The following is a 14175-nucleotide window of genomic DNA, read 5'->3' as shown; positions in this document are numbered from 1 at the left end:
GAAAGGGGAACAAGAAAACCAAAAATATGTTTTAAAGAAATTGTACAAGTGGAAGAAAAGGCAATAAAACAGTCATTAAAGTAATTAAAGAGAAAGAAAATTGGGTCAGAGACACAGGTGATAAAAAGTGTACAGTAGTTTATGGTATTAAATAAAAACACAATATAGCTAGATACTTAAGAGAAAAAGAGGAGGAAGAAATAGCAAAAGAAATTCTGAAATACAAGAGGAGGGGGAAGAAATGGAAAAAGGAAATAGAGGAAGTGCATAGCATGGGACTGTACTAAAAAAAAATAGACATTAAAAATTAAACTAAGGTCAATGATAGCAGAAGTACTAACAAAAACAGCAAAGTTGGCAAAAAGCTAAAATTACAAAAATATATGGGAAAAAAAAAATTAGGAGGAAAAGGAAAGGGAAAAGACACAAAGAAATGAAGCTAATAAAAAAAAGAGAGAGAGAAGAACAGAGACCAAAAAGGATGAGTTTTGCTAAGAAAATGGTATAAAAAAAAAAAAAAAAGGAAACACAGGAAACAAAAAAGGAAGAAAAACGAAAAAAATTAAAATAACATATACCAACATAGATAAAGTATCACACAAAAAGCTATTAAGAAAACTTAAAACAACAGGAGTGTACAAGGAAAATTATTGAAATGGATGGAAGATTTCGTGCACGGGGGAAATGATAAGTGGAGTCCCACAAGGTTCAGTATTAGCTCCGATAATGTTTGTTATATATATAAATGACATGGATGAAGGTGTAGAATGTTATATGGACTTCTTTGGAAACGATGCAAAACTACTAAATAATGTAAGTACAGTGAGTCCTCCTTATACGTAATTCTTTATCCAGTAAGTTCACAGTTACAGTATTTGGTAATTACTACCCTCGATTCTATTTACGGTAAGAAAAATTCACAGATACGGTATCTGCTTATGTTTTTGAGGTATAATTAGATAATTTGAAGAGGAAAGAGCAGGGAGAACGTACGTCTGCCATAAGTCGAAACTTGGATTCAGGATACGGTAATTTCAATTTGTGGTAAAGTTTTCAGGAACGCATATGTACCGTATAACAAGGACTTACTGTACAGAAAAAGACTGAATCACTACAGAGAGACCTGGACAAAGTCTGGGAATGGAGCCAAAAGTGGGAAGTGAACTTCAACATTAAGAAATATAATAGAGTTTGGAAAAAGTAAAAAAAAGAATATCAGGACAACATAAAATTGGTACAAAGGAATTAAAGAAAGTTAGTTCCAAAAAAGAAATAGGAGTAATTATTACTAAAGACATGTTCCCAGACAAGCATATAAACAAAATAGTTGGGGAAACCTACAATTTACTAAGATCAATAAAGGTGGCTTTTAATTACTTGGATGAAGTAATAGTAAAAAAATATTAGTCACAATGATAAGACCAAGATTGGAGTATGCTGCAACACTATGGACATCCAGTGCAAAAAAGAATATAAAGAAGTTAGAATCCAAAGAGCAACAACAAAGATGGCCCCAACATTTTGAAAATTGACATACAAACAAAGATTGTCTAAACTGGAACTACCAACCCTGGAACAATGAAGAGAAAGAGGATATCTATTGGCCATTTACAGAATCATGAAAGGCATGGAAGTCCTTGACAGAGAAGACTTATTAAAGTGGGATAAAAGAAAAACAAGAGGACATGAAAAGAAACTCAAAAAGGATAGTTATAGAAGAGATCTGAAAAAAATAGTTGTTAACACATAGTGGTGGATGTCTGGAACAAATTGGATGAAACAATAGTGTGTGCAAATACCATACAAGAATTTAAAAAACTAGATGTTGCAAGATACAAAGACAGGTCACTACGAGCATAGCTCCCCTTCCCATATAATACAACTAGGTAGATATAAATATATATATATATATATATATATATAGAATAGCTTAGAAGGTGATATAGCACAAGCTCAAACAATACACGAGTTCAAATCTAAATATAATTGGAAATCAAGGATATAGATTAAGTTGGAACTACATGACTTTGAGTCTAAGTATGAGAGAATTGGAGACTGGACCCAATGAATGTTGCTTCTTTCGGGTATACTATAATTAGGTAAGTACACACACACACCATATATGTATGTGTGTATTTGTGTAAGAGTACAGGACCAGTGAATGGTACCTGCAATTGTTGGTCCTACGAGATTGACATCAGGAGAATCATATCCCAGCCACTAGTCTTCAAAACCCTTTGACACCCTCACCTTCATCTATAGCTGTAGCCATAGGACATACTGATACTTGGTCTCCAGACTAGGCCTAAGAGCTCTCTATGACAGCTTCATCTGTATTTCTTCCTCCTTTTTACAAAATGAGAAATGACAGGTGGTGACTGCACCTTTCCCTCTACTCCTATAAAATGGTGACAAATATGTTCCACTAATACAATACAGACATATGTCCAATGTTTTTATCAGAGAGGTAATGGGAAGACCTGGGGACTATTGCTAGTCTCTGTGGAGCTAATGGTTTCAGTCAGTGAAACTAGAGATTACAATTATTATATATACATTTATATATATCCATGCATATATTTGTATATATTTTACATATATGGACTATGTTGAGGTAGTTGTTGTAATCTGATGGGAACAGAATAGAAAAATGGAATGATAAGTGATAAGTGTTAGTGTTATGGATACAAGGATAGGAAAAAGGGCAGCAAATTTAGATTAGAAAGTAGATTTAATGACAGACGAAAGACTACTGTTCACTTAATTGGTGTGCTCTTGCTATTTTCTTCCCAGAGTGGCCCTTTATGGGGATTTTATTTTATACTTACGTGGCACTTGTGACTTGCTTTGGAATATGTAGGTGAAAAAAAGAAATGGGAGATGGCTATTTGTTGTAAAAAATATACTTGGAAAAAGAAAGCTGATCCACAAACATTGATTAAGAGAAGAAGTCACAAATCCAACAAAATTCCCAAACTTTGGGGGAGTGAAAATCTCAAACTCACAGATTCTGTATGTGAAGGCAAGATGTGCAGAGAAATCTGCCTGGAAGGCTATAGATATGCTGTTCTTCAAGGAGACAAAGGTGGACGGTATGAGGGCGTTGCGGTAAACTCTTGTGGTCTCTGGTGGGTAGGAGGGCTCCCCACCCTCATTGATGGCTAGGTAAGCGTCCATCAGGGCAGGGAGCTCCACCTCATGGATCAAGACTTCCACGTGAGTGCCTTTTGGGGACTGTGTCAGGAGGAAGAACAAAGAACATTGTGAGAGAGCGTCTCTCTCTTGTATGTATATATTTATGTACATATATATTTATACTGTATATGCATCAGAGAGTGGGCAAAGGCTTAAAAAACACGCACCTTGATCCACCACTCACACTGGAGTAACTCGAAGAACCGTGCTGTCTCCTCCACTCGCCCTTCCACCATTGACTCATTGAGCTCCAACATCTGTTGAGGGAGAAAAAGGGTCAGACTGACCACATCTGGTGGAGAAAGAGGGGCAATGATATTGCTCATGAACTTGTACTTCTTGTGACACACCACAGACTTAAATCATATGATGAAGATGCTGAATGCTTGGACTGTCATTCAAAATTTTATACCCCACAGTTTGTCACCCAAAAAGGATGTTAGCAGGAGTGTGAGGAAAATGTGTAAGCTAATGAAAGTGAGGTACCATTTCACTACATGGGTAGAGAGCTGGAAAAAAAAAAAAACATAGAAAATGCAATCCACCACAGATAGCATGAAGTAGTTGTGTGGTCCACACAGTGAGAGAATACAAAAAGGCAGCAAGCAAAACGGTCCTCAACTTAATTGACTGACCATATGAAGAGAGTTAGCTGTTTTCAGATAAGTGAAAGGAGTAAACAAAATTCACAGAGAAAATCTCTTTGTTGAGGATTAGAGGCAAAAGAGGACTTGAGGAAAAATGAAAATTATTACATATCTGAATGTTATTTAAAAAAAATAATTAAACAGATTATAATTCTGTAGAGCAGTGTGAGAAAATAGTCGTCATGCATAGTACATAAACAGATGAAGACAAAGAGGGGGGCTCCCCTTGAGTAAGCTCCTTTCCTGCACATTGCAATTAGGTAAACAAACACGCACTACAAGAATATCACACTTCACTGTCACAACTCACAACATAACCATCAATAGATCAGTCACTAATAAAGCAAATGGTCTCTACCCTGTCCAGCCATAATGAATCTTACAGCTTTTAACCTCCCCACCATGATGATGCACATTACATATTTTGTGGCTAATTGCACATGATTTTATTCAGCTTTGATGAAAAGAGTTCAAAATCCCTCACACCTTGTGACAGCGACTTTCCTCCCTGCTGAAGTGTAACTTGAAGGCAGAATCTTCATTAGGGAAAAGGGATGTGTTGACATTGAAGGAGAATTCATGAGTAGAACCTGCATTTGGTAGGATTATCCAGGAGTTTGCTTGGCCCCAAACACCATGAGGCTTCCGGAGATCTCGGCAAACACTGACAGAAGAGATATGAAATTGTCCAGGTCAAATAAAGACAGAAAACAATGCAGAGGATGAAATGGTTATCTATAGTATGCTCAGTGGCAAGGTACCAGTGACAGATATCTTCAAGTGGTGGTCCTGTGTAATGGACATCAAAGAGAGTCATCTCCCTACCGCCAGCCTTCAAAACCCATCAACACCCTCACCTCCATCTGTAGGTGCAACCCAGTGGGGCTGTCATGTGGCCTCCAGACCAGACCCAAGATATCTTTGTTGACTTCAACAGTACTCCACTTTTTAATATAAGAAGAGCTGACAACTAGCAATGTGCCCTTCCTACTACTGTAAGCCACTGATATAGAAACAGTCCTACATTAATACAGTCCAATGTTTCTTCTCATCGGAATCAGTAAGGAAGTCTGAGGACTCAGGTAGTGAAACTCGAGATTGCAAGTATTATTATTAGCTATGTAGAATCTGAATTTATATGATTGAGCGTTAATTGACTCCTACAATGGTCTTGCCTCCTAAATATACATGAGAGAGAAAGAGAAATGGTTGTGAGGACTCACTTGGAGCAGATATTGCTTGGTTGACAGAGGGAGAGTGTGCAGGACCAAGGATCCAAGCCCGTGGTCTCGTTGTGTCTTGAAGACCGCACAAGCATCTTGGAAGGACGAGATCTCTGTAGGAAGAAGTGGTGGCAGTAGTAACTAATAACCAAATGTTATAGGTGTACTGAAAATATATGGAGTCAAGAATGGCAGGCAAAGCAAATGAAATTAGAAAAATACATAGAAACAGCCCCACACCTATGTACAACACAAAACACAAACAATAAGTCTTTTACTTGAGAGCTCTGGGAAGACCCCAGGATGGTTGCTGTCTACAGACAATTTCGAGTCAGTGAAACTTGAGATGACAAATACAGTACTGTATTACTACAGTATTATTGTTGGTCTCTTTTCATTATTATTGGTTATCGTTATTGTTATCGTCGTCGTCATCATCATAGTCATCATGTTCATCATTATTATTGTCATCACCACCACCACCGACGTCGTCGTCATCATTATGTCACCACTACCACCATCATTGTCATCATTATCATCACCGCTACCACCATCACCGACGTTGTCGTTAGTAACGTTCGTCTTACCTTGGGTAGCTTGAAGTTGCACTTGAAATTGTCACTATAGCTATTCGGATAGTCCGGTGTTTCAACGGTCACAACTCCGCCATCTTCCGACGTCTTGCAGCAGTTCGGAAGTGTCCTGAAGGTCACTTTGGCCTTGAAGCCCCTATAGCCTCCGTAGATGCCCTTGAAGTAGAGGATCATGGTACTCGAGTTGGAGTAGTAGAGCTGGCCGGGCTCGAGTTCCTGGGCACATTTTCTGTCAAAATCGAAAATGATGGCGAATAAGGGTGAAGATGATTTTATGGAGCTATATGATACTGTTATTACCAGTGGTATTGTTAGTAGCTTTTTATCTTTTATATTATTGACATCATTTTAATGGTTATTGTTATTATATAATTTGTTACTGTCATAATTATTAGCATAATTTTTTGTTCATTACTATTATTATTAATTTATTAGTTTTAATAAGGAAATAGGCAAGAACTGGTTTACCAACAGCGGTTAATGAATGGAATAGACTAAGAGGGGGTTTACGAACTAGTTGTTCGACAACCAAATACCCCGTTCACACATCACTTTAAACACGTGTCTGTCGAACCGCGTTCGACGAACCGTTAGACCATCTAAATCCTCCTTTAGTAACAGTTTAGTGAGCACTGAAGCAATTAGGTGTTTTAAGAGCAAATTTGAAAACTTTTTGGATAAGGATGAAAGGTAGTAAGGGACGTGGAACTGCCTAGTGTAGGCCTTATGGTCCCTTGCAGTCTCCTCCATTCTTACGTTCTTATTAACCATTTATTGATATTAATTATGTCTTGACTTTATGAATAAAAATGATAGGAGATAGTCTTTTGGTATTTGCATTATTATTATTATTATCATCATCATTATCATTATCATTATCATTCCCGTTCCTCCTCCTCTACACCTTTCCCCATTCTTCCTCCTCCTCCTAGTCTTCACCCTCCTCTTCCTCCTCATATTCCTCTTCCTCCTCCTCATCTTCCTCTTCCTCCTCCTCATCTTCCTCTTCCTCCTCCTCGTCTTCCTCTTCCTCCTCCTCCTTTTCCTCTTCTTCCTCCTTCTTTTCCTCTTCTTCCTCCTCCTTTTCCTCTTCTTCCTCCTCATCTTCCTCCTATTCCTCCTCCTCCTATTCCTCCTATTCCTCTTCCTCCTATTCCTGTTCCTCATCTTCCTCTTCCTCTTCCTCCCTTTCACGTGTACCTACATGTCGCCCTCGTAGAGGGTCTCGTTGCGAATCTCGACGTAGTCGTAGTAGCACTCGCGCGTCAGGAGGTGGTCCCGAGGCCCGAGCTGGAAGTCGATGAACTGGAGGACGGGCGACTGGCACTGCTCGGGGCTCTTGAGGACGTAGACGCACCAAGTGTCTGCCGGAGGGGAGACCGAAGAGGTAGACTGAAAGGTTCTCTACGGGTATGGAGGTCGAGGCAGTGGGATGAAGAAGGGAAGGGTGGGATGGGGAAGAGGAAGGGGTTGTGTTTCGTCGCCTTATATCCAGCGATTCTATCCTTGAGGAGGTGGAATCGTGAGAGTGGTATAGGGCACCAGAAATGAGGGGGTAGTAGAAATTATTTTTTTTTTTTTCTTTTTTTTTTTTTTTTTTTTTTTGGGGGGGCGTTCTTTGAGGGAGGAAGGAGGGTGAGAATGAGGGATTAGGGGGTAGTGTGGAACGACAGGGAGGGGGGGAGAAGAGAGCTGGCTGGGGGAAGGGGAGGGGGGGATTGCTTAAAGGGTAAGTGTCTCTTTCATGAACAGAGCCCTGTTGTAGAGGCACGGGTCAGACATTAGACAGACAAACAGTGACATGAAAAAACAGACACAGACTGCAGACAGTTTGTCAGTTGAACACACGCGCCCACACACCCCCACACCCACGCACATGCACACTCACATGCACACAACACATACACGCCCACAGCCGTACACACCTAACTTGGTGCACAAGAATGATGAAGTTGAACAGTGGAGACCCCTGATGTGTATTCATGTAGATTTTTTTCTAATATTAGTACCTGCGTACACAATCACACAGACACGCACGCACACACACACACACACACACACACACACACACACACACACACACACACACTTTATTTATTGCTAAAGACAGACCATCATTGCCGATGATAACGCTGCTCTGCTTTCAGTGAAGTGAAATATGAAATTCAGTGGTCGTAATTCAAATGTGGCTGTTGAGTCCTGTGCTGCATGTGTGGTATGGATCTTGTTCCTAAGGAGGCTGGACTCGTGCATGACGCTGGTGTCATCGGGCGCTCTTTTCTGCTCTCTTTCTGGATTGGACATGGCAGCACCTCTTGTCATACACACAACTCGACAGGTTGGTCTGTCAGAAGCCAATCGTCATGTTGCTCTCGGGGCTGTAATATCGATGTTGTGTCGGTGTAACTCGTGTGCCACCAGCGCAGTTCTTCTCTTTGGTATAGAGGTGAGACTGTCTGTCGTCACAATGACACACACACGCACACACACACACACACACACACACACACACACACACACACACACACACACACACACAGTTCAAGGAAACAACTATGACATCTAAAAAAAAAAGAAAGGTAACAAAAAGCAAACATCAGGGTTGAAGTTATACAAATACCACATGGGAGCAAACACACACACGCACGCACGCACACACATGCAGAGCAGCCCCTCCTGGGGCGTGTCGGTCGGCCTGTGCGTTTCATCTCTCCCTACCTTGATTGTAGTTAACCGGATAGTTAGGCGTAGTAATCGTCTCTTCAGACGTGACCTCCCGGTTGCAGGGTGACTTGAGATGATCTGGGGGGGGAGAGAGAAGGTCTGCTCATGAATGTCATTCGTTTAGAATTGGCGAAATGGATGATAAGGAGGAGGAGGAGGAGGAGTTTGCGTTGTTATACTCAGGCACAGGAAGTGGGTAAAACGTGCCTCTTGACAGATGACGGTTGTTGTGTGTGCGTTTGTCTATTTTAATTCAATTGTACAGGGAAAGGGTCTACACTCGTCGCACCCCGTCTCCGTGTCTCCATCGGTCGAACTTGGGTTAAAGTTCATATATAAGGGATTGGTGAAGAGCTTACGTTAGGTGGCGTGTTGTTGCGGCCGAAGCAGTCACCTTTGTCCTATTATGCACTAGGGCTGTTAGGGGCAGGTAATTTACATTCATTTCTGGGAACAAATACCTAAAATTGATTCTAAGAAACAGAATGGTGATATTAAGGGTGAAAAAAGAATGGAAAAATGTACATTGGATAAAAAAAAACATTGGATATAGAGGAAAACATTCTTTAAGTAAACAAACATTTGCTTTTGTATTTTTGTAATGGAATGAATGTATTCAAACAAGATACAGTAGGTCGTCAGGGATACTACGGCGGAGTCAAGGGTGAGGTTTGGGAGGGGGTGAGTGGAGGACAAGGTGAAGGTTGAAGGGCCAAGGTGGAGGTTGAAGGGGCAAGGTGGAGGTTGAAGGCCAAGGTGGAGGGTGAAGAGCAAGGTGAACCAGCCGACTCCTCTTCCTCCTCCTCTTCCTCCTCCCCCTCCCCCTTCTCCTCCTCTTCCCCTCCTCCTCCTCTTCTTCCCCCTCCTCCTCCTCTTCTTCCCCCTCCTCCTCCTCTTCTTCCCCTTGTCTCACAGCTGTTGGCAGAACAGCTGGTAACCTCGTTATACTCTCTTCCACTCTTTTTCGCGGTTTGAGGTGGAGGTGGAGGTGGAGGGGAGAGAGAGTGGGTGGAGGTGAAGAATAGAGATTGAAGGTGTGCAGGGAAGGTGGCATAGGAAGGTAGACAGGTGCTGTTGGGGGGGGGTTGTCGTTGAGTATGGGTTCTCTCTTTGTGGGAATTTCTGAAATGTGGAACTTGCCAATATTGGGAACAGAAACACCTTTCGCTAATATGTGAGGATTTTATGGGATTTTATGCAATGATTTATTCCGAATAATCGGGATTTTTTGTTATTATTTTGTTTATTTATTTATTTATTTATTTATTTATTTTTATATTTTATTTATCTATTAATTTATTTATTTCTAGATTTTAAATGGAGAGTCCCACAGCGTGATTGATGGTGGTGGTGTTTGAAAATTCAACTTCATTTTTTTTTTTTTAATTAAAATCGTCTGTTTTTTTAAATTAATAAAACATTCTAAGATCAACATGGGTGAGGTTGAATAAATGGGTAGTGATGAGTGAACATAATGGGTTAATGGGTGTAGGAGTGGGTGATGGTTTAGTGGGTTGTGTGGATGAAGTTGTGCATGATGGGTGTATGCGAGGTATAATGGGGGAACAGGTTGTGAGGTCAGGAAGGAGGGAGGGAAGGAGGTGAGAGAAAGAGGGAGGGAGATGTGGGGGAGGACTCTCCACTCTCCCTCCTTCCTTTCCTTCCTCTTTCCGTCACCTCCTTCCCTCCCTCCTTCCTTCCCTCCTTCCCTCCTTCCTTCCTTCCTTTCCTTCCTTCCTTCCTTCCTTCCTTCCTTCCTTCCTTACTTACTTTCCTCCCGCTTTCACTCACCTCCTTCCCTCCTTCTTCACTCCTTCCCTCCCGCTTTCACTCACCTCCTTCCCTCTCTCCTTCACTCCTTCCCTCCCTCCTTCTCTCGTTCCCTCCCTCCCTCCTTCTCTCTTTCCCTCTCTCCCTACTTCCCTCTCTCCCTCCTTCCCTCTCTCCCTCCTTCCCTCTCTCCATCTCCCTCCTTCCCTCTCTCCATCTCCCTCCTTCCCTCTCTCCATCTCCCTCCTTCCCTCTCTCCATCTCCCTCCTTCCCTCTCTCCATCTCCCTCCTTCCCTCTCTCCATCTCCCTCCTTCCCTCTCTCCATCTCCCTCCTTCCCTCTCTCCATCTCCCTCCTTCCCTCTCTCCATCTTCCTCCTTCCCTCTCTCCCTCCCTCCCTCCCTCCTTCCCTCCCTCCCTCTCCCTCCCTCCCTCCTTCTCTCCTTCCCTCTCTCCCTCTCTCTCCCTCCTTCCCTCTCCCCTCCTCCCTCTCTCCCTCCCTCCCTCTCTCCCTCCCTCTCTCCCTTCCTCCCTCTCTCTCCCTCCCTCCCTTCCTCCCTCTCTCCCTTCCTCCCTTCCTCCCTCTCTCCCTTCCTCCCTCTCTCCCTCCCTTCCTCCCTTCCTCCCTCTCTCCCTTCCTCCCTCGCTTCCTTTCCCTCTCTCCCTCTCTCCTTCTCTCCCTCTCTCCCTCCTTGTCTCCTTCCCTCCCTTTCTCCTTCCCTCCCTCCTTCCCTCCCCTCCCTCCCTTCCCTCCCTCCCTTCCCTCCCTCCCTCCCTCCCTCCCTCCCTCCTCCGCACCCTCTGTGCTTACCATAGTATCCTCCGAATCGATGTTCGCAGAATGCGCCCTCGGTGCCGGGCGGGCAGACGCAGGAACAGTCCTCTCCCAGGAAGCCCTCGTTCTGGCAAGGGTCTTCCGTCTGGTTACACTCCGTCAGCCAACGCTCTGGGAGGGGGAGGGGACGTGGGGCCAAGCCAGGAGCATAAGAACACAGAAAAAATAATGATGTCATTGATAATAGGTAAATAAATGAGTAGATAAATAGTAATGATAATAACAAAGCGTGGGTGGGTGGGTCTTTCTAGTTACGATGTACTGGAAAAAGAGTTACGCTCGTTCGGGATTCGTCCTTCACTGATCAAATCTGGTTTTGGATTCATGTTTGGGTCGTCTTCATCCAGGTGTGTGTGTGTGTGTGTGTGTGTGTGTGTGTGTGTGTGTGATCTGTGCTCTCAAGTCCACACGCTTGTTTATGAAACGAAGACAGTGGACGAGCTTATGAAGGCCGCCTACCGAGACAGTTGTAGATGCGGTTGGCCAAGATCTTGTCCCTGTGTGAGAGTCCTGTGTCGAATCCCGACTTCCACATCCCGATGACGCCCTGGAGCATCGGGTCCCGCGTCGCCACCGTCGTCCGCCCGTTGTGGGACCACTCCTGCAGAAGGGGAACGAAGGGTGAGTTCGACGAAGGAACAGGTAAAGGGGTTATCACATTAGGCTAGTTTTCCTCCAACCTTCGACTCGTTAGACGTGACGCCCATGATCCTGTTTTGTCAACAGTTTACGTAGAATGTCGTTTGATATGACGGAGGAAATTTTTTTCCTTCATCGTATTTGATTCCTTCCCCCAAACGCTATGGGCTGCAAATCTACTCCAACAGTCGGAGGGAAATTTGCCCAGTGTGATAACGCCTTTTGTTAGTTCGAAGACTTCTCCGTCAGTAGACGGAAGTGAGTTTGTAGATCCTCTTTCGGGAGATGAAAGAGAAGGTCGCGGGCGCGCGCTGGGAGGCAGAAGAACGAGGAACACTAAAGTTCGGTCACTCCTTCTGGAGGAGGGGGACGGAGATGGTCTGTCTTCGGCTCTGAGACCGTGTCTTGACCATCGGAAACTTAGACATTACTTGCTTTTTTAAATTCACGGGAACGTTTTTGATCTACGGAAAGTTTTTTTTTTTTTTTTTTTTTTTTTTTTTTTTTTTTTTTTTATCCAAATAGCGGGGCTCGTTCTAATATTACGCCAGGGTGATTTTTAGTCAGTTAAGGATTGAGTGGAAAAAAAATCAAACACTCCGTTTGGTGTATTAAGATGTATTGACTGCAACGTAGCAGTGTCTTGTTTTTAGAGATTCGTCTCCACTCTTAAGAGAAAAAAAGTTATTTTATTTATTTAATTTTATTTTATCTATTTATTTATTTTCTTTTCTTATTATCCTTTGTTTTTTCCTGCTCGGATATCTTCATGATCACCTCTGTGACTTCACCAGTTCGTCTCGCCAATGCCCCCGAGGATAGAAACGCTGGTTCCCTCAAACGAAGTAGTAAAAGAGAATGCTTACCAAGGGCGTGTAATGCATGACGGAGGAGAGATCGTAGGCCACGTTGACGTCCAGCGACTCGATCTTGAAGAAGTTGAAGAGCTCCCTGCCGGCGACGTTTCTGCTGTTGACGGCCACGAACTGGTCTCGGTCGGGTCTCCTGATCTCGTGGTAGAAGCCGAGGGCGTGGCCGATCTCGTGGACCACGAGGCCCAGCTAGTGACGAAGGTGGGGGAGGGGGGAAACCGAGGTCATTAGGTGAGTTGGAGTTCGGGGAAGGGGAAGAGGGAGGGGGAGTTAGGTTGGGCGTTGTTGGAAGGATGAAGAAGGGGAAGGGACGATGGTTGGAGGGTTGTTGGCCAGGGAAAATGGCAGGAATGAGGAGGAGGAGGAGATGAAGTTGGAGGAAAGTGAATGGGAAGAAGAAGGAAAGAAAAGGAAATAGTAAGAAGAGGAGAAGGTGAGGAAAGGAAGGGATGAAGCTGGGGAAAAAGAGGAAGGAAAAGGAAATACTCGTAGGAAGAGGAAGAGAAGGTGAGGAAGGAAGGGAAGTTGAGGGGGAAAGAGGAAGGAAGAGGAGAAGGTGAAGAAGGAAGGGATGAAGTTGGGGGATAAAGGAAGGAAAAGGGAAGAGGAGGAGGTGGTAGAGAAGTTTGAGGATTGAAGGAGGAAGAGGAAAAGAAGGAAAGGGAAATAACAGAAAGAGGAGATTGAGACAAAGAGGATGATATGGAAGAGGAGGAAAAAGAAGAGAGAGAGAGCAAAAGAGGAAGCACGAAGTGGTAAAGAGGTGTAGGAAAAAAAGGAGAGAGGGACGAAGAGCAAGGGGAATGACAGCAGGAAATGAGGACAATATGGCGGAAGAAGGAAAAGAAGGGAGAATTTAATCAAATAAAAACACGAATGAATGACAAAGAATCGAGGGCGCAGACAAGAAAAGAGGAGGAGGAGGAGGAGGAGGAGACCAGATAAAAACGGAAGGGAAAGACAATACAGGGAAAGAGGAAGAGGAGGATAGATTAAATAAAGAAAAATGTTACGAAAGAAGGAGTGGAGGAAGGAATGAAGGACATATAATGTGTGTGTTTACATATGCAAACTACTGTATTATATATACATACTCCAAACCATACACATATTATAGTGACGCCTCAGGTGGCATTTATGATGAAGGGGGGGGAAGGGAAGAGGGGGAGGGGGAGAAGAGTCTCCCCTTCCCCTCTCCCCCCTGGGGGGGAGGGAGGGGGGGGGGGCCTCACCGCCTCACACTCCCGTCCGATGGAGACGTTCTGTCCGCGGTTTCCGGCCACGCCGACGGCGCTGCGGCACCCGCGGAGTCTGCGGAACTGGAGGTGGGGGATGGAGCGGTTGTAGGTGCGAACGAAGCGGATGCAGGTGTGTTTCTCCCAGTGGGCGATCCCTGCGCCGATGGTTCCCTTGTGAGGGAAAGCTGCCAGAGGGGAGACAGAGAAGAGGAGTCAGGTGTCCGTTCGCTGGAGGACAGATCGTATGTGATGACCTGCAAAAAACCTTTGTTGGCTGGTGCAGCCTTACTACCTCCTTGGTACAATGACCTCGTCAGCCTTGGTAAGGCCGTGCCCCCCCCTCCCCCCATTTTTTTTTTTTTTTTTTTTTTTATACACTATGGTCTTGGACCACGTGTTGGACTCGTGATCTACAGCTATGAGACATCCGCATGAGAG

At 43.9% G+C, this 14175-nt stretch overlaps 1 protein-coding gene across 1 annotated transcript in view; it reads right to left on the bottom strand.

Moving 5' to 3' along the window:
- The window catches only part of LOC143021106 (uncharacterized), an 85173-nt gene that overhangs the window by 20827 nt on the left and 50171 nt on the right, over positions 1–14175 (bottom strand). Inside the window, exons 4-14 of the mRNA XM_076178391.1 lie at positions 13732–13922; positions 12494–12688; positions 11448–11589; positions 10965–11099; positions 8377–8460; positions 6863–7022; positions 5653–5887; positions 5066–5178; positions 4329–4506; positions 3363–3452; positions 3006–3234 (exon numbers count right to left, since the gene is read on the bottom strand). Coding sequence (XP_076034506.1) covers positions 3006–3234; positions 3363–3452; positions 4329–4506; positions 5066–5178; positions 5653–5887; positions 6863–7022; positions 8377–8460; positions 10965–11099; positions 11448–11589; positions 12494–12688; positions 13732–13922 — 1752 coding nt within the window. The remainder of the gene's footprint in view (positions 1–3005; positions 3235–3362; positions 3453–4328; positions 4507–5065; positions 5179–5652; positions 5888–6862; positions 7023–8376; positions 8461–10964; positions 11100–11447; positions 11590–12493; positions 12689–13731; positions 13923–14175) is intronic.

The sequence above is a fragment of the Oratosquilla oratoria genome, chromosome 41 (genome assembly GCF_046742065.1).
Source record: "Oratosquilla oratoria isolate Oo_2021 chromosome 41, ASM4674206v1, whole genome shotgun sequence".
In the NCBI taxonomy this organism is placed as follows: Eukaryota; Metazoa; Arthropoda; class Malacostraca; order Stomatopoda; family Squillidae; genus Oratosquilla; species Oratosquilla oratoria.
The sequence above is the reverse complement of the archived record's forward strand: the minus strand, read 5'-3'. Positions and strand labels throughout refer to the sequence as shown.